This window comes from Aquila chrysaetos, chromosome 19 (assembly GCF_900496995.4).
Source record: "Aquila chrysaetos chrysaetos chromosome 19, bAquChr1.4, whole genome shotgun sequence".
Taxonomy (NCBI): Eukaryota; Metazoa; Chordata; class Aves; order Accipitriformes; family Accipitridae; genus Aquila; species Aquila chrysaetos.
In genome coordinates this window covers 13,540,715-13,561,400 of record NC_044022.1, presented here as the reverse complement: position 1 = coordinate 13,561,400, position 20,686 = coordinate 13,540,715, and the positions used below count along the sequence as shown (strand labels likewise).

Genomic DNA, 20,686 nt, shown 5'->3' with positions numbered 1-20,686 from the left:
AGCAAGTTCTCCAGATACTGCAGGACTCCACTTTTTAAACTGGAAGGGATCACTGTAGTCAGTTCACAGACTGTTGTGTCTTACTTAGAGAATGCTGCACAGCTCAGAGTTCCAGCATGACAGTGACAGACTGGCAATAAAAGCATTTCCGATATATCTATTGGCCATCCATGAATATAATTTTAAATATAGGGTGTTCAGATTTCCCTTGCTGACTCAGCAAGGCACTAGAGCATGTAGAAGTCAGTGGCACCAATTAGGTTATGCCCTTAAGAATGCTGCTGAACAGGGACTTAAATACAGCTTTTGAATTTCCTGTTTCTCTAAGTGAATAATTAAAACAATTTAAAAAAAAATGTGTCCATGTCTTTAGATGGTTAAAAGTGAAACTACTCTGTGTATTTAATTAATGGGCAAAGTATAAAGCAAGGTGGTGCTTTTATTTTCAGAGTGGCCGCAAGAGCGCAGTTGTTTGAAAGTGCTGGTTCACTTAAACAAGTTTCTTCAGGACGGTAAGTGCTTCATACTGTTTAACAACTTGTAAAATCCTTTCTGTTTAGCTGGCTTCAAAGATTGAAATAGAAATGTTAGAGCTTTGTTCTGTGTCTTTTGGACAGCATCACGTGGCATGTGAAATTTTATTTACTTATTCCATACAGCTCTTTATATATACATGCTTTCAGCAGAGTAGCAAACATTCTAGTTTATGGTAATTTGCTCACAAAGGCAGTTCTTGAATCAACAGCTGCTTTAGAAAGTTCAGGATTAACTTGATCAGGATTTCTCTCTTTACCATCACGTCTTCCATGCCTCAGTATCTGTCTGGAGAAACTGTTGCCCTTTCTTCTTGATAGGGTGCAGCAGGAATTATTTACATTTTCTTTACAATTGTTTGCATTTATTTGGTGGATTTGATTCATTCTTATATTAAATAAATTTAGAATGTTCTGGTAAGTGTTCATCTAGGAAGCAGTATGTTCCATAGATTACTAACCCCCTTACAATTAATAGACTAAAGCAGATAATCAAATAAATGGATGTGGGAAAAAGTCTGTCTCTCTTTTCACTGTCCCTGCATTTCAAGTTCTTTGAGACAGAACATACGTTTTTGTCCATCAGTTTACTCACTGATACCAGGATCTTACTGGAACTGTTGAGCCATGTTTAAAAAAAAAGTCAATCTGTGAATCCAATAGTAATCTAAAGTAGCACAGCTGTAAAGAAAGATGCCAACATATACTGAGATGTGTGGCAGTGCAATATGGCTGTCCTCTCTGACAGATCTAGCAGAGGAAAGAAAGAGAAAGCTGACCTGCAAAGGCCCACTGATTTTGTTCAAGAGCAGCACCTTACAGGAATCAGGGCTGTTCTTGTGTTGTGTAGTACATTAACTGTAAGGTGACCAAAAAAGAGGCTGGCAGGGGAGGAAAGGGGTATGAAAAAAGCAGGGCAATAATTTGAGGAAGAAAAGTATAAATGAAGAGACTGGAATGTTCTTAATCCAGTGCCCTGAGCCAAGAGCGATGACTGCTTCACCAGTCCTGCATCATTTCACCTCCAACACTGTTCCTTCTCTTATTTTGTATTACTCCCTCCTTGTAAACTCTCCCCTGTTGTTCCCTCAGAGCCTGTGCCACCTGTGTCTGTATATAAAAAGCATGTAAGAAGCAAAAACTGACAAAGGAAAAATGTAGCAGTTTGATAATGGATATGGAGAGCAGATAACAAAGCCGAAAACGCTGAAAGGCTTAATAGCTCCTCTACTTCAGCCCTCCTAAGAAGGAAGCAACAGTAACAAGGAGAATGGAAAATGAGAGGTCAGCAGGCAAAATGAGGAAGAAATAAGAAGTAGCTCAGCTGTTCTTATAGTGCTGCTTAAGTCTGAGTACGATTTTGCAATTCAGAACCAGCTTTTATTTACCTCTGATACATGTTATGAACACGAAGGCTGATGTAAAAACTTAGGGTAGTATTTGTACAGTAGACAGATAAAAAGTACCTATATGGCTTTGTAGTCTCACATTGTTTTCTGTATTCCAGCAGATAATTTTGCACTTGATACTTTACCACCACAGTGGCCTGATCTTACTTAATTCCTTCTTCCAAGCAGTCTTTGCAACCCTGAGTTCTGACTCTGTATAATGCGATATTTCTATTATGAGTGTGTGTCCTCCCTTTTTTGTTTTTAATGCTGGGACATTATTTGACCTGGCTGTTTTCTCTCCTTGTGTTTATGAGTACATGCCCCCAAAGTGCTACCAGTTTGAACAGATTTCTCTTAGTCTGAAAGAGAATGATAGGCCACAGTACATGTTTTAGGATTGGACAGGAAGACCAAAATATTATGCCCTATCGAGCCTGTGCTCTCTTTTTCCAATTCCAGAGTTACTTTGACTTCTCAGTCTTCCCATTGCACTGGGATATTAAGCTACCATTTACACTGAGACCAATCCCTGTGGCTAATCTAGTACGCACTTGAGAGAGGCGAAGGAGTTTTCTTACCACTTACACAAATACTGTGGTTAGATAAAAGTCTTAGTAAGGCCTGTGGTCTCTTTATTGCAGCTTCTGTACAAAAATGCACCAACACATAATCCCTGACTCTACATTTTCTTGACTTTGATTTAGAGGTACACAGAAAGTCAAGTCTCCTGAAGTAAGAAACTGGATTATAAGAAGGATTTCCATTAGAAAAGAATACCTAGAAAAATGGGAAGGAGGTGGTGACAGCAAACAGCTCTAGCTTGGCAGCAGGATGTCTAGGTGCCAGGCTGGGACTTTAATAGGAGTAGACTGACAGTATGAAGCCCTCTAAACCCATGCTCCGCTCCCAACCATATGATTAAATATCCTTTCCCAGTCATTATTCTGTTTTTATTTTCATGCTATATTTTGCATTTTCTTAAACACCTGGAACACCTTGCCCAGCCCAGCCCAGTGTTTTCTACTCAGTCAAGCTTGTCTGTAACTCTGCCATTTCTAGGAGTCTATAAACCTTTCTTCCTCCGATAGGATAATATTAACCGATGAGTCATCTGAGAGAGATTTATGTGTTTTCCCTCATTCGTTCCTCTTCTGGCTTCTGTCTTTGTCTTGCTAAACTGAAAACTCATTAGGGCAGGAGCGTAGTTTTATAGCTTATTTCTAACTTTAAAAATTATTGTTGTTATTGTTGTTATTATTATTATTAAAAGGGCCTCAGGTGGTCTTGACTGCCTGTAGTCAAGCAAAGTAATTTATGATCTGATGAGTACTGACCATTTGACTGCTAGTATAAGTTTATCCTTATGGGCTCAAAACAAACGTAATAAAAAGTAGGGAAAGCAAAAATGCATTTTTCTCATCTGGAGTCTATCCAGTAAAGCCATGGAAAGAAGGAAGTTCTAGGAAATGTGGGTACCATTTTCTGAAGTTGGGTTTTTTTTCCTCTGCACTAAACAACATGAATCACACTCTTCTCAGGTTATTAGCATCATCTTAAGAGAACCATAATAGATGGTGGTGATGTTATCACATGCTTTTTAACAAACAGCCTTGGTTGTAGGGAGGACAGCATTAACACCATAAGTAAGAATGTCCATTTTCATAATCACACACACAAAAAAAAAAGCCCAAGAACCTGCACGCCCTTTTCATGGTTAATGCTTCTAGCTGGATAGGGTTGAAGTGAGTAATAACTAATATAAAAACCTAAGTAATCAAATCGAGTGTGGAGGCAATAACCAGTGGCTTGAAAATTGCTCCAGAATTATGAGTAAATATTCCTAGAATCTGTCTCTCATTATACCATCACACACAGTTTGTAGATAACATAGGGATGTAATTACTCTGTGTCAGGAGCAAGGTAGTGGGAAGAATCCTGTAATTTATGAGATTTTTAGAAACTGACTTCTTTGTACCTTGTGTTTGTGTATCTGTCTAGATGTCAAATGCTGGGAAGCTTTCTCTTTCCAGAACTGAGCAAGTCAGAGTCCATGTTTTCTTATCTTTTTACTTTTAAGGTAAACATACTTGGATCAGGTAAAATTGGAAGCTGAAAACAGAATAGTTTAGTAGACATAGGAGAATATAGGAGAAAATTGCATTTATTTTCTTAACTTTTTCTAAGGGCACTAAAAAAAAAGATGTCATTTTTCAAGAAGAACTTAAATAATTCTGCCTCACATTTAAATATTGCTGTTCTGTTTTATTATTGCCTTAAATGTCTTTTGTCACAGTATTACTCAGATGTCACATTCTTAACATGGGAAACTGGCTTGATAGTCATGCCACTAAGTAACGAGGTGCTACATATTAATCAGGTTCAAAATCCTCCGTGTGCTTTAGTAAATTCATTACCAATAACCTTATATACATTGCGACTATAGTCATTATTAACAGTTACTCCACTGTTTTATATGTGTAAAATCCATGATTATGCCACACAGGTGTATTGGGTTTGCGTAGCGGGGGGGCTACATGGGTAGCTTCTGTGAGAAGCTGCTGGAAGCTTCCCCCATGTCCAATACAGCCAATGCCAGCCAGCTCCAAGACGGACCCAACGCTGGCCAAGGCTGAGTCCATCAGTGACAGTGGTAGCGCCTCTGGGATAACAAATTTAAGAAGGGGAAAAAAACCAGCACAACTACAGCTGGAAAGAGGAGTGAGAAGATGTGAGAGCACCAGCCCTGCAGCCCCCCAGGTCAGTGCAGAAGGAGGGGAGGAGATGCTCCAGGCGCCGGAGCAGAGATTCCCCTGCAGCCCGTGGGGAAGACCATGGTGAGGCAGGCTGTCCCCCTGCAGCCCAGGGAGGTCCACGGGGGAGCAGATCTCCACCTGCAGCCTTGGGAGGACCCCACACCAGAGCAGGGGGATGCCTGAAGGAGGCTGTGACCCCGTAGGAAGCCCACGCTGGAGCAGGCTCTTGGCAGGACCTGTGGCCCTGTGGAGAGAGGAGCCCACGCTGGAGCAGGTTTGCTGGCAGGACTTGTGACCCTGCGGGGGACCCACGCTGGAGCAGTCTGTGCCTGAAGGACTGCAGCCCGGGGAAGGGACTGGAGCAGTTCATGAAGAATTGTAGCCCATAGGAAGAACTCACATTGGAGAAGTTCATGGAGGACTGTCTCCCATGGGAGGGACCCCATGCTGGAGGAGGGGAAGAGTGAGGAGTCCAGGCCCTGAGGAGGAAGGAGCGGCAAAGACAATGTGTGATGAACTGACCCCAACCCCCATTCCAGATCCCCCTGCGCTGCTCAGGGGGAGGAGGTAGAGAAAATTGGGAGTAAAGTTAAGCCCAGCAAGAAAGGAGGGGTAGGGGGAAGGTGTTTTAAGTTTTGGTTTTAGTTCTCATTACCCTACTCTGATTTGATTGGTAATAAATTAAACTAATTTCCCTAGGTCGAGTCTGTTTTGCCTGTGACTGTAATTGCTGAGTGATCTCCCTGTCCTTATCTCAACCCACAAGGTTTTTGTCACATTTTTCTCTCCACTGTCCAGCTGAGGAGGGGAATGATAGAGCAGCTTTGGTGGGCGCCTGATGTCCACAGCCAGGGTCAACCCACCAAAATAGGTAATAGCTGTTTTGTCAGACTGTTACCAATCTGGGTCAGTCTAATTAGAATATCTGTAGTGCTCTTTGTTGTATTGACTTTGAGGAAAAATGATGCTTTTTCTTCAGAGGGAGAAATCATTTCTGGAAAGCTCATACATACAAAATTTGGAATATGTCCATCCACTCTCATACACTTTTAAAGATTCAGATGAATGATGGTGTGCTAGTACTGATTGGCACAAGGGTATGAGGCCAGGGTAGAGGGATGGTTTCTGCTCCCTTTAGGAAATCCATCCCTGCTTAACCTCCCCAGGGAGGTGTGGAACTCCAAAGGCGAAGTGCCATGGCTCCATCAGTGGTACACAAAATAAAATAGACTTCTTATGCTAATGCTTATGATGTGGCACTGTTATTAATCTAACTTAGGGCTCTGTTATCTCACTGTTTTGGGAGGAAAGACAAGATAGATTACATGTCACTTGCATATACACACTCTCTAAAAGTATGCAAAAAAAGTATCACCAAAGGTCCCATACTGGGTCATTGAGATAAATCCTGGCTGGAAGGAAAGCTGAATCAGTAACTCCTCATCACATCACAGAAAGGTGAAATAATCAACAAGTTCATCTTCACTTGGTATAATGTGGGTTTCCAATAAGTTTAAAGAAACTCAGAAAAACTGATGGATCATATAAAAATTGCTTTGAGTGTATAAATTAAAGTCAAGGTATTAGGTAAAGTGCAGGCATCTGGAGAAAACTCCTAACTTCCTTCTTCGTGTTCAATCCCTCATTTTGTGCTTTGCAGAATCACAGTGCTAGAAGCCATATCAAGAGGTGACCTAATCTCTCCTCCTTCTCTGTGATTGAATCATTATATATCTAACTTTTACAGATATCTCTGTAGTGCCTTTTCTTAATTTGGGGGTTTTAAAATGAATTTTTAGTAATAGGAATTCTTCAACTCAGGGATTGTCCAATTCTTGGCACTTCCAGTGCTTCAGTGTTCTAACCAGTAGAAGGGTCTTCCAGGTATAGATTAAGAGACATAAACTTAGCTGCCTACATGTAGGCGTCTTCATCTCAGCTATTATTTAAGGAAGTGTTTCACTGAAGGTTTCACCACGGGCAGTGGAACCTGGCGAGCCATTCGTTGCACTCTCAAGTAGGTGTCTACCATAGCAGAAGCCAGGCCTGGTCCAGCCAGGTCTGCAAAGCCAGCCACATAGGTTACTTATAGACATCTAAATTTAGGTGGCTGAAGCTGAAAGCCACCCAAGATGCTTAATTTAAACGTCCCTTGCTGCAATTTAAATCCAAGTCCTTTTTGCAGTCAGCCTGGAGAACAGATTACTCCTTTTTGTCTCATACTTAACTTCTATGTATTATTTTCTTCTGTAGACTGATCAACTATATTTTTTTCACATGTTTTGAGACCTTTAATGACTGGATGATGACTTTTCAATTGTCTCCAGGCAGTCCATCAGTTGGTTCAATCAATGTGCTCAGTCCAGTACTCATTTGAATGACAACTTAAACTAGAATGAACGAATCATTTTAAAAGTTATAAATTATATTCCTGTTTAAACCTCTAAGTAGGATGTTGGTCTCTTTTCCACAATAACATGCTTGTTAACTCCAGTAAGCTTTGAGTTATTATGTGCTTGTATTTTTTTCTTTCAGACAAGCAAAAGCCATGTATTCCTGTAAGGCTGAGCATAGTCATGAACTGTCTTTCCCACAGGGGGCAATATTTTCTAATGGTAAGATATGTTTTACATTGTCTTTTTATATAAGAAAAAAAATAGAGAACTGAACTGTATCCACAAAATGAGAGTGTAATTCCATTTTCAGCTCTCAGTTCTTGCTGTAACTTTTCAATTGCTCTTGGATACTATCTAAATAAATATATGAACAATGCGTAGGATCTTTTAGCAGTGTTCATTAATTCTAAATATGGTTTGTTTTTTTTTTTTTTGTCTGGCTGGTTTTTTGCAGTGTATCCATCAGTGGAACCAGGCTGGTTAAAAGCAACTTATGAAGGCAAAACAGGACTCGTTCCTGAGAATTATGTTGTCTTCCTCTAGTAATCTTTAGTGGACAGCAATATCTTCATGGTATCCATGGTAACAAATAATAAGCACTATGATTTTTATCTGACACAGATATGGGATCAGCCCGTTAGCTGAGTGGTAGATTTCCTTCAGATACTGCAGCTGCAGGTTACACAGCTCCCTATCAACGGAACAGAATGTAATGAAACAGTTAACAGTTTCTGTACTGAAGATGGTACTCTGTTTAAATAACTTCCATTGTTTGCAAAGGGTTGTTCTGTTCTTCTTTTATGGGTAAGGAACACTAGAGCAATAAAATCAAAAAAGTTGCTATTTAGCTGCAGACTTTCAGGTCCTAGGATGTTGCTCACAGAAGTGTGAAATTTAGAGGCAACGCACTCTATGACATTTCTTGCAATCTGTGATTTTTAATATGGAAAATTGTAATTTTTTTCATAATGTAAGTAATGCTTCTATTGTTATCTGAATTCTCTCTTAGAAAACTTGATTATAAAATTAGTCCTAATCATTTCAAATAAGAAATGAGTTTTCCATAAGTCAGAAGTTTGAACTTGTTAGTCATTGAGATTACAATATGGTATAGAATTTATGCAACTGATAATAAAATCAGTTTATACACTGCCTGAGCAGTAAGTGCTCATTGAAAATGTGATGTGTTTAATGAATGTTTCATTCAAATACTTCTTAGATTTATTTCCTTTTTTCTGTATCAGTATAGATAATATTAACAGCTTTTATTTCTATGATACCCTTCATCTGGAAGATATTCTCGGTGTATCTCAGAACAACATCTGTAGAAAACAAGGAGATGCTGCATCTGGAATGATTGGTAATCATGTGAAGCGAGCAGTGAAAAACATCAGTATGTTTTGAAACCCGAGATAAATTGTAACTGAGTCCTTTTCCAACTTTTTCCATTGCAAGTAAGACAAATGGCCTGTGAAGTAGCTAATTTTATAAGCTATGAATGCTGAAAGCTCCATGTAGCAAAAAGTATTTAGTATTATTTCTCCTGAATTCTGCTGAACTATTTGACAAAGATTTCTCCCCTTCCGCAGAATAAAAACCCCTTACTTTTCAAAGGTTTTGGAAAGACCCTTTGATTGCTCCTGGTAGGACTGAAAAAAAGAAAAAAAAAAAAAAAACAAACAAAAAAACCCTAAAAAAAAAGCCCAAAACCATAAGCAGCTTCCTCCATCTGAGCATCTTTCTTGTACACCTTGAGGGAAAACATGTACTACTTGCTTGGCTACTTACCATGCCTGACTGAAAACCAAGATATTTAAGCTCCATATTAGTAATTCTTCAGCATTAGTGCTACAGAAAAGATTCACTGTTTCATAGACCTCTCAAGGCTTAGTTCTTTCTTCAGTAACAGAAATCAATACGTAAATCTTCTGTTGATTTCTAAGTTGTATGCTACTTCCAGAAAGTTTAAGGAATAACTTCTGTTAGGACTAAAAACGTCAGTAATCTTTTAATTGCTTCTTTTTTCTTTCCGCAGCCTTTTTTTGTTTAAATTAGAAAATAAGATTTATTACCAACATAAAGCAGCACATCAGAAACTTCTTTACTTGTATGTAGTGCATGATTTCTGCAGAGCAATTTGTGTTGGAATTCAGGCTGGTGGCAAAAGCCTGCAGGATCCTTCTCCTCACTAATGAAAGTATCAAGTGGTGATCAGGGAAGGAGAGAGGCTGGAAGAGCATTCTCCCCAAAATGGTCTAGCTTTTCAGAGGGGCAGTGTGGGTAAGACTGACTGCAGGCAGTTGAGAACAGACCCCTTGAATTAGTGACTGAGGGATCTGGGTTTTCTTCACTCTAAACAGTTTCATTAAGTCCCAAATCATGTTTCACTTCACCTTAAGACCAGACTGTGTTCAGTGCATTGTGATGAAGGGTTGTTCCAGACATTGTCACAGGCAGTGTGTGCTCATCTAATTTGCCGAGAGCACATGTGAAAGGAAGTGAAGAGAAGGTCTTTTCTCACCAGATTGAGCCTTTCTTAGTTTTAAGGCAAGCCAAGTTTTCTTATTGTAAGCTATGCCTGAAACTGCCATTGCCCTGAGATCAACATGGTTCTGGTTGTGTTTTTGCTGTATTTCACAATCCAAAAATTACAGGCTGTCAAAAGGCTTACCTCTGGTGACCTTCCCAGGCAAAAAGAAGCAGAAAGGGAGGCACAGCTTTGAGCAGAGGCTGGAGGCCTCACCCAGGCAGAGAAATGCAGTGGTCTGGGGAAAAACCCCAACTTCTATCTATTCCACCGGGGTCAGTGGCAACTGTTCAACTGTGTTGAACATCCTTTGGTGACCTCTTACACCTCTTAGGAGCAATTTAATTGTTGTGAAATTCTTGAGGAATGGTGAAATAGAAAATGCTTGCTCTTACTTGCTTTGCTTTAGGCTGGTTGAAAAAGTAGGGGAAAAAAGCTATCCTTAGGTAGTCTCACAGCCTGTGTATACGTCTGGCTATTCTCCCATATTATGTTTTGAAACCAGCTGATCTGAGTGCAAGCTAGAGGACTCAAAAGATGCCAAGTTCATTAAAAATTTTGTAAAAATGCAACGTTCAGTTACAGATTAAGTAAGTAGAGCCTGTAAGTGTTGAGGGAAAGGTTGTAGAAAGACCTGGAGGAATCCCTGTGGAGGAGGATATTTTGTCTGTTCCCATGCATTCATCTCCCATTAGACACAAAATTGAGTTGCAGGAGACAACTTCATAAAAACTGGATCCTACTCATTCTGCTGCTCACAAAACAAATCTGTATTTTCCTCTGTAAGACTCTGCACTTTTTCTGGCCCTTCTTGTGAACCAGCCACGATGATCACATAAATAATTTTAAAGTAGCTTAGCTTTAAAATGGCATTTCCGTCTGAAAAAGGTTATGCCCATTCTTAATTACAGTTAACCACTCACTCTCAATGAGTAGGGTTTTTCATTTTTTTAAATATTTTATGGTTTTTCTTTTCTACTCTTCTGCAGTACATACCAAGCACTTTCTGTATAACCTCACTGCTGGGCTGTGAATGCCCCAGCTCTTCCCTGACTTTCCAAGAAGGAGTTTTATCTCCATAAGAAGCTGTACAATGAACTAGAAAGTTAAGTAACTAGGTTTTCAAAGACTGAAATGGGGGAGAGGGCAGCACCAAAGCTTGTCTAGTGATGATACTCTCAGGCCTGACCAAAAATCCCTTCTGATAATTGCAAAGGATCAGAAATCCATATAACATTTACATGAAGATATACTATCTTGATAGTCCCTTACCAGAAAACTAGGCAAGCTGAACTAAATTAGTTCATAGTATTGATTTACTGTTTTTTATGAAAGTCAGATTCACTCTAGAAGCAAAGTTTGCGCAATTTTTTTATTATAATTATTATTATGCTTCCTAAAAGGATGCAGCAGTTTTTTTCAAAATATCACTGTAGAACTCAAGGTAGATGACACGTTGTGATTGCTGTTTATCTTGTGGAAATAATGTCTGTACCCACAACTTATGTAATTAGCCATGTTTTTTGTTAAACCTTTTGATACATGTTGCAGCACAACATGAATCAAATTAATAGTGTGAAGGACTGATATATTGTATGATAAATATGTAAAGTATATTAATATTTTATATTCACACTTTTATTAATGATGATAAAGATGAAAAAATATTTTTTGTGTAATTCCTATGAGTTCAGTATTAAAATGTCCTTGCCATATTTTGGCATTTAGAGTTATATGTAACAAAACTCTTAAATTAAACCATAGCTATCACTTATGTCCCTAACTAATCTATGAAGTTCATTGTTCGATTATTTCTGGAAAAAAAAGATGCACAGATTTGCTGATGACCAGCGCTATTCTATGATAGTAATAGTAACTTATTTACCTTTTATATATTTTCTGGTGCTAATCTCTATTCTTTGCCTGTAATTGGATTGAATTGTATTGTGCTGTTAGGAAAGACACGTTAGGAGAGGAAAAGTTGCAAAATTCAGCAGTTCAGAACAATAATTACAACAACAAAAAAAAACATTGTATGGCAGTAATTGGATGGGTTTTGTTACATTTCTCCACTGGTCTATTTTCTACTTAATAAGATTGCATCAGAATAAATAATGAAACTAAAAAGCAAATTGTTCTTCATACTCTTTTCCTAAGGCAGCAGTTTATGCAATTTTGGATTGAGCAGCAAGAAGAGAAATCCCAGTAGGGGAGCACATCCTCCAGACTGGGGTGGATCTTCTCCATTGATGGAAACTCTCAAAGCTCTAGTGAAGTCACAGGCAGACCTTTGGCAGTTTATTGTGAGGGTTTGCTGGCCAGAAGCCCCCAGAAAGTAAATGGAATATTTTGTTAATGGGGTAATATATGATATGGCTTGGCATTATCCTTTCTTTCAGCAGAGTGCCCTGTATGAATCATTCAATTACCAGAGATCAAGCTATAAGAAATGTTCAGTCTCGCTTTCTGTGGTCACACAGCCCTGACAGCTTCTGCTGCCGTGGCCCTTCCAGTTACTGCTCATGCTGAAGTCAGACTGTTGATGAGGCTGTTTCAGAACAAGTTGGGAGGTCTCTTTTTTTGGCTAAGATATTGCATGGGCTTTGGGAGTTTGCTTTGTTTTGTTTTAATAAGGTACTTGGTATTCAAACAGCTACTAATTCAATGTTGTAATTAATTCAGTCGCTGAAGATCATAGCATTGTTTTTCTTGTCCTGTATGTGGCAGTATTTAATAAGCCATTGGATTATCCTTGTTATTTTAAGTATAGAGAATGGTGCTTCAACCCTTGGATGTCTCAGCTGAAAGCTATTCTGCACCTGAGCTTTTTGCAAGTGTTTTATTGGGAATTGTCATTAAAGTTCTGGCACTAAAGATAGCACCATCATCTCAGCACTACAAGAGTTTCTGTTACAGCAAAGGGCAAAGCAGCTGAACGGGGCACACGGATAGTTTCAATTTTCAATCATATTTATAACAATTTCGGAGGTATTAGAGTTTATAGAGGTTACTTTAGATACTATATGGTATTTTAATAGGAAAGTATATACAATCAATAACTATATATATTTAATAAAGTCCTACTAAATTATCTTATTGAACTCTCTGTTTATTTTGTAGTGTGGTTTCAATAATTATCTGCACTCTGTATATACCTACATGTAAATAACTGGCATGACATGCATAAGCTGACTTGCAGACATAATTCTATGTTGTACTTTACACTGTATTTCAAAAATTTGAAAAAATGTTTTTCAAAATAAAAAGCCTTTCTACACAAACTGGTTTCTTTACTATTTTTAAAGTTGGGCTCTGGTTCAGCCTTTTCTTTTTTACCAAGTAATAACACTTTTGTACTACTTCCATCCGTACCTGCATTTTTGAGTGACGTTTCACCAATGAGGATGCTTTACGTAGAGGACGTTGCTCCGAACGTTGAGCAATGGGCATGCGTATGAATACTAGACAATAGTATGTCATCTGCTGTCCTGGTCTCGTGGAAGTCTCTGAAGATGTGGCTTTTGAGGAAAAGAAAATGACAACTTTGGATGTTGGGTAACAAGAAGCACAACCCTGGTATGACAAAACATCATAGGTGAGGTCTTTGCCTCCGAAAATTAGCGGGTGGGCGGCTCGCCGGGAGGGGCTAGGTGACCCGATTCCAGCAGCACTGCCCGCGAGCGAAGTAACGTGAGCGGAGTGGTTTCTGCAAGTTTCCTTGCGTCCCTTTCCCAGCAGGTCTCCAGGGCTTTTCGCCTCAGGCACCTGCAGCTTTTCTAGCCCTCGGGAGGGAGTTATTTCCATCGACAGCTGTGCCTGAGGCACGGGGAGCTGTGAGGTGGCCTGCCTCGCCTTCCTCCTGAAGGAGAAACCCCTGAAACAATCAGGCTTTATTACGATACTCGCTAAAAATGTCCACGATTCTTACGCGAGGAAGGCCAGAGCGGCCGGCTGATAGACTCTTTGCCCGTGCGCGGTGTGGTTAGGCTTCAGTGGCGCAGCGAACCGCTGCCTCAGACCCGGGGAAGGCGGCTGCTGCTGCGGCAGGCCCGGCCGCCCGCCCTGGGCACGCAGGGGCTGCCGCCCGCTCCCGCCGGCCTCCCCTCGGGCCCGCGAGGCCCGAGCCTCCCCGGGCCGCCGGCCGCCCCGCACGGCTCGCCTGCCTCGGGCACGGCGGCTGCGCCGGCGAGCCTGCTCGGCTAGAAGGGAAAACGCAACAAACGTGCCACGGCCGTAAATAAAAATGAGAGTCGGAGAAGCAAAACAACACAGGGCGGGTAGAGGAAGAGTCTTTCCCTCGCGTTGCTTTCTAACAACTGCTCCTAGGTGAAACTCACTCAGGCTTCACAGCTCTCTCCCGCCTGAAGATTGTGGAGATAAGGAGTCTGCTTCCAGCAGTCAAAAAGTCACCTGCAGCCCGCGGTCACCAAACACGACCCGCGCCTTGCTGAGGTCCTAGCATCCCGCGCAGCCCGGCGCCGGGGAGAAGGAAAGATTCCCCTTGCCGGGGACCGAGGGACGCAACGGGGCTGGCGAAGCCGCTCGGGCTGTATTAGCTCTGCCGGAAAAGCCTGAGGAGGAGAGGGGCTGCGACAAGGGGGGTTAGAGCTGAGCTGTAACTTACCGCCCTTACTTAAGGCTTGCTGAACTACACCTGAGGTAGGGCGTAACAATTACGATATAAGCTGTCACCCAGGGGAAACAGCTGTGACCGACCCCGTCACCACCACTCAGTCCCTGAAAGGCTCCCCGGCACCACAGGGACTTTCGGAAAGAAGGTAAGTGCGGGGCCAGCAGCACAGCCGAGCGCGGTGCCGGGAGGTGCCCGACCTGCCCTGCTGCTCTCTGGTGCCCGGCAGGTTGGGAGTAGATCTGTCAGCCTGCACCCATGCCTGTATCGGCCGGCACTGTGACAGCTCGGTCTGGGGCCCGCACTTACGGCTTCATTCAGCTCTGCTCCTGCTGGGGACCGTGAAAGCACGCGTGGTAAGAGCTGCTGCAGATGCCCAGCTCTGCACTGTGAGTAGGCGTAAGAGGAAACAAAGAATACGTGTGTTTTGATAGTTCACCAAAAACGATAGCTCATCACTGTTTTCGTGTTAAAAATCTGAAATAAAATGGCTGTTTTTTCTGTTTGTTAGAGTTTTCTGCCCTTTCCCATGGGGATGCAGGCTTCTTGGCTTTCAGATCCTCTAATCTGCAGGAGTGAACACAAACCACAGCCTAGTTTGGGGTCGAGACTAAGCCCTAAAATAGATCTCATGACTCATTTTCCCAGTGTCTATAGGGCCATTTTACTTGGCATCACGCAATAACTAAGATTTTTCTCTATTTCTGGGAAATAAATGTTCTGGCTTGCTGTATTTTGACATTTCAGTGAGCATTTAAATGCAAAAAGACAAATTCCTGTTAAAATTAACACATTACTGCATTGCCACCAAATTGAAAACTTCCAAGCAATGAGACACCTGTGTTTCTTACCAGAAAGAGTTAAGAGAGATTTCATTATTTGGTTGCATTAAGGCATCTTGCAGCGCATGATTCTCACGTGTTTGGAAAAATGGACCTCCTGCTCTGCAGGCCTTATTGCTCGGTAAGCCTACAATGTGGACTATCAAGTGGCTTGTGGAATAATTATGGTATAAAATGGGTGCTCGTGTGAGCCACGGCGGTGGGGAGTCCCTGCAGCGCTCGGCCGAGGGGAGGCGGGACGCGAGCGGGGGTCTGCAGCCATGCTGGCTGTGCCTCCTGTGGAGCCACACCTGCCATAGCCCCCCCGTGCTCATAAAGAGGAGAAATTCCAGTGATCCAAGGAAACGGCGTAGGTGTAGACTGAGCAGGCTGCAAAGTCAGTTCAGGTTCCATTTGCGAATGTTTTCTCATTAATTGGGCATGATTCATTCCTTCAAAACCTACCCGCCTTTCTAACACAAACACTATGCTTATTAAACATGGTAAATAAGGTATTTGCACTTTCGTCTTTTAAAATTTTCACATTTGTAAAGCTTTTCCTGTGTAATTTGGATTAATCACTGAAACAGAAAGAAAGTATTGAAAGGTATTCTTGGCTTTTTTTGCAACGGTTGGCTGCTTTTCTATTGTATTTATGGCAACAAGCTCAAAAGCTGAACTAACCTAGAGCAAGTGCCTTTGCCAAAGATCATGGTGTGCTTTTTTAATGTAAACATGCAGGGATTCATGGGAACATTGAGTGACCTCCACAGCCAGTACAGAAAGGAGTCTTAATTCACTTGAAAGTACTTTGGTAATTGGAATACATCTTTCAGCCAGTATAATTGAGGAGCTGATTAGTTAGACTTAGCATGGGTGTATTTCATTTAAAATTACTGTTAATGGCTCTCGGGTGCCCTTAGAAGGGATTAGAGTCCCATCTGAATTGAAAACATCAGCGATTTATTTTTGTTGATGGTCACTGCTTTTGTCTTCCTACAAAAAAACACATTCAAAGGAAAACATGCAGCTTATCTGCATTTGGGGTATTTTCAAACCACGCTTTGAAATGGCACGCTTCGTGCTATGACAGCCACGAGCTCCGTCCCCCCCAGCAGGCGGGGGGGCTGAGAGGGGTGGTGGGCTCAGCCCCTGGTGGACTTGGGGGGGCTGGATGGAGGGCATGCAGCGTGTCCCAGCACAGCACGGCTCGGAGTGGGAGCCACAGGCTCCAACCAAGTTCATTTGGGGGCTCTATAGTCCAGACGTGACCATATGCCCACAGCATTGCTGGGGAAATGTCAGCGTGCTCCGTAAGCAGGTGAGATGATAACTGCGCGGTGGGAAGCCCCATGAGAAACCTTTCAGAGGACGATTCACAGACCTGGGCGGAAGAAAGATAAGAAACCTGAGCTTGATCAATCTATAGCGTGTTCCTCCAAATAAATTAAGTGGTGTACAGGATACAACTCGTTCCTAGAATGAAACAAATGTTGTTTGCAAGGACCTCACAAGAAGATAACAAAGATTAGGGTTTCAGTGTGCCTGAGCTGGGAAGCTGAGCGCAAAGCACTGGAAATGGAGGCTGTGAAAGCAGTGATGACTGAGAGTCCTGAATTACCACAAAACAAGCAGGATGCCTATCAGCAGAGAAAATCCACAAAAAAGCCCACATCTGGGGGATCAGGCGGCACCCTCCAGGGACATCTGAAAGAAGCAGGTAGATAGCAAAAGACCTCACAGAGATTTAGGTGCAAACAAATTGTGTTGGGCAGTGGTGATGCAAATATATCCTTACATAAAGCCACAGCTTAAATAGTCATATTGAGTTTGTTATTTCCTGCTGTTGCTGTTAGTTAAGGCATGCTTGTGTCTGGTCCTGAAAAGTACCATTTCTTTTCTGTAATTATGACAACTTGTGCCTGCCTTGGATGGGAAAAATGGTCATTTTGCACAATGTCCTGCCTCCTCTGTTACAGGCTCAGTATAAGGTATCTCCCCAGGCCCTTCCTTGAGAAATGTGCAGTGAAGGCCATATAAATGTTTCACCCAGCTTCCAGATGTGATTTGTAACACCGTTTTGTTTTGGAATAGGTCCTCCTTTTTGCCGTCCCTATCCCCCTGTAGTTCAGACGATCCAAAACAAACAAGCACAATTAATTTTACCTTCAGAGCAACCAAGTTGTACAAAGAGGTTCAGGTTCTGCCACTACAGAAGCCTTTCCTTAATAATTTTTTCTCATCTTTCTTTAAATGATCCCTTGAAACATTTCCTTACTAAATGAACTGGGAAGCCAAATGTCCAGATAGCTGTAAGTGCATCAGCATGAGAAACTCAGGCGAATATTGTTGTGGCTTTTTAGCTAATGCAATTAGCTTTGCTGGATAGTTGTTATCCTGAGGGAAAATCAAAAAAGAGTGTTTCTTTATCACGATGTTATTTGTGTGCACCTCTCATAAACAGCTCCTCTCCTGAATACAGCAGGAACAAACACAGCTCTTCACTTTTCACAATTTTCAAGGCACTCGTTCGGGTCATCCTTCCCCTGTAGGATGCATGACATTTGAGTAAAACAGTGGTAACACAAAACCCATCACAGCACAGTGGGTGATTTAGGACAGCGGACCTCCTCTTCACATTACCTCAGCCTTGGCTCATTTTGGTGCCTTCTCCAGTGCCGCAGCATCTTCATTATTGACACAGACGAAAGGAAATAATGGTTTCATCTGACTTACTGCATGGCAGGATCTCTGACACCGCTTATTTCTTCCACTTAGATAATCACAAAATAGCAGGGCTGTCTTCCCTGTAAGCAGCAGATGATTATTGCATGAACTCATTAGTATGTTGAAGTGGAAGTTCACCTGCACTGTGCAGAGATGAGTCAGTCTCTGTAGCATCTGTATCATTACGGAGTTTGAGATGTTACAATGAAAAAAATACCTCATTTAGGCAGGCTGTTACTAGCTAAAGGTTAAAGCAAAAATTTCTACCTCAAAGGGCTTAAACATCTCATTTCAAATAATGCATAACCTTATTTTACTCTTTATACCCTTCTATTACCATGTCTGTTAAAAAACCAAAACCATTTTTGAGCAAGAGGTATGCATTGAGACTGAATTTGGACATAGCATATATATACGAAGTCATTCCACTCAATCCAGAGGAACACCATTGCATAAGTAAATAATTGGGGACTAAATAAAGGTACCAGTGCAGGTGTGCTCAACTGAATGCATATTTAAGTAGGAGCACAGTCTTAAACTTTGACACCTTGTAGTTCTTCAGTGTCTCAAAAACTCTTTATTTTCTTCTGTGTGCTAGCTGCTAATAGGACTTCCACTTTAAAGAAATCCATGTATTTTTGTATTGACCAAATGCCTGCCACTATAGTTTAATACTGCATGGAATGTTTTAAAACTAAATTAATTTGGAAAAAATCATCCATGTGGTAAATCCCGGCCTTGTCGAACTGTTCATGATGTACACATGGAGTACTGATAATGCCAAGAGATCAATTCACAAGAACGAGGACATTCAGAAATGAACCTGAAACATCATTTTCAAGATGTCCTGTATTCTGTGGAAAAGTATTGCTGTTGTTGGCACAGTTAAGGCTTCTCTGAGAGCACATTAACATTACAGTGCATCCTCAGCAAGGGGTGACATCCAAACCATGGGGCCAGACCTGAATTACTATCGCTCCCTTAAAATGGGAGGGGAGAGAGGTGGTCTCTCCTGTGGCAGGAGAACACATCGGGCCGTCCTGCCTGGCGCCTGTGCCCCTCGCCGGGGCGCGAGTCCCGCTCCTTGCCCGTTGCACACCACATCAGAAGGCAGCGGGGTGGGAAGCGGGATGTGTTAAGGATGCGGAAAGGATCACCTGAGTGCTGGAGTCTGTTCCTTAAAAGCCAGAGGTGATGTGCCCTGTTGGTGCAGCCAAAAAAGGTTTGCACCAGGCCAGTCAATGACTCCTCTGTGCCCTGGCAACAGGGAAAGAGCTTTCGCCCCTGTGGCTGGAGATTGCGGGGTGGGCGGCATCCATTCTGCAGCGCGCTGCATCTTACACCTGATGCAGGAGTCAGATCTGGCAGTGTCCGCTTTTGGCAGGGGAGAACTCCAGTTCTCGGCACGGACACGGCAGTGAGCTCACGGACAGCCTCTGTAAGGTCTAGGGACAATTTACTCTCAAAACCTGACTATAAAATATATGTAAATAAATCATTACCCAATGTGTAGGCTGCTGTGCTAGTTGGGTCTCTGCTCAGATATATTTGTTCTGACATGGAGAAGCAGCACAGTGCCACAGCCTCTGCTCCCACACCAGCACCTGCGGCTAGTGCTGCTGTGCGTGCACCTACTGCAATGCAGGTCATACTTTTCAGTAAAATTTTCCTTTGTGTGTATTTATGCTGAAAGATCAGGAATGCATTGTAACTTATTTTTCTGTTTCTATATACTAGTAGTTTGACAGTTCGTAGTTTTTATTAAAAACACTACCTTCCACATAAGTAAAAAAGGAGAAAATATTGTCTCCCGTTTTTTCATTCAGCCTTGTAGAGGGTTTGAATTGAAAACAAAATGGAAAATAATTCCCCCCCTCCGCCATAAGTTTAAATTCAATAAATAAGCAGTGTGTGTTGCCTCTAACCTGGAGCTGCTGAAGTAATCAAACTGCAATTAGCCTCCCGGCTGCTGCTCTGTAGGACTGCAAGCACAAGTGGCTCCACCAGCCTGGTACTGGGGACTGCAGATCCATGTCCAGTTACAGCATGGTGCTGTTCTGTAGCCTTACTTTCCATCTAGTGGTAACAGAAGACTTACTTAAACACTTCTCATACTACTACAAAGTAAGCACATCTCCAATTTATTGGACATGACACAATGTAGCTAGACAACACCTTTACAAAAATACTTGAAAGCTATTATTTCAGATGTACAAATATATAGATGCAAGTTCCTCTTCACAAAAGGAAAATACAGAAATCTTATACAAGTCTCTTCTTTTTCAAAAAAATAAAAATAACAGCAACAAACCGTAAATTATATCCATCATGATCTTGAATGTTAAATACAGAAATACTAACATCAGTCCAAAAATGTCTCAAAGTTAAGGATTATTTGGCTTTCTACAGAATTTTCCATCGAGGATTACAAAGCCTCAACAAAGTGCTAATGCATTACACATCCAAGTAATCCCTGGGAAAGAAAGTGTGTTGAAGGCAGGGGAGTGAGGGGAGAATAAACGTTTTACAAATAAGGGAACTGGGATGCAGAGATTGTGTGAAATTCAGAAACTGCAAGAGATCATGTATTGCAAGAGTCCCCAGCCTGGTTTTTAACCCTTAGGTTGTGCTTTTCTCTGTCATGTAATTGTTCTTAAAATTAATGGCTATCTTCAGGGAATGCTTTAAGAATACTTGAAATGAAAATCTTCCTAAAGTACTATTTTCAGAACTTCAGAGGTTTGCGTTTTTAGTTTTTTTAATGTCAGATGTTTATAACCTTGCTTTGTGAGCAGACAAATAGACACATGAGCTGTATTACGAAGCTTGAGAAAGAGTAGCCATTTCTGTCTCCCAGTAAAATATAAGCTGGCTGTAGCCATCACTATAAACCACATATAACAGCAAA

General features: G+C 41.6%; 1 protein-coding gene across 2 annotated transcripts in view; it reads left to right on the top strand.

The window, feature by feature from the left end:
* Positions 1-12,881, top strand: part of ARHGAP42 (Rho GTPase activating protein 42) — a 166,816-nt gene extending 153,935 nt beyond the window's left edge. For both annotated transcript variants that reach the window (XM_030042841.1, XM_041118534.1), the window contains 3 exons: positions 450-512; positions 7,213-7,292; positions 7,528-12,881. In XM_030042841.1, the coding sequence (XP_029898701.1) occupies positions 450-512; positions 7,213-7,292; positions 7,528-7,616 (232 nt within the window). In that variant the 3' untranslated portion in view covers positions 7,617-12,881. The remainder of the gene's footprint in view (positions 1-449; positions 513-7,212; positions 7,293-7,527) is intronic.
* Positions 12,882-20,686: the final 7,805 nt, after the last annotated feature.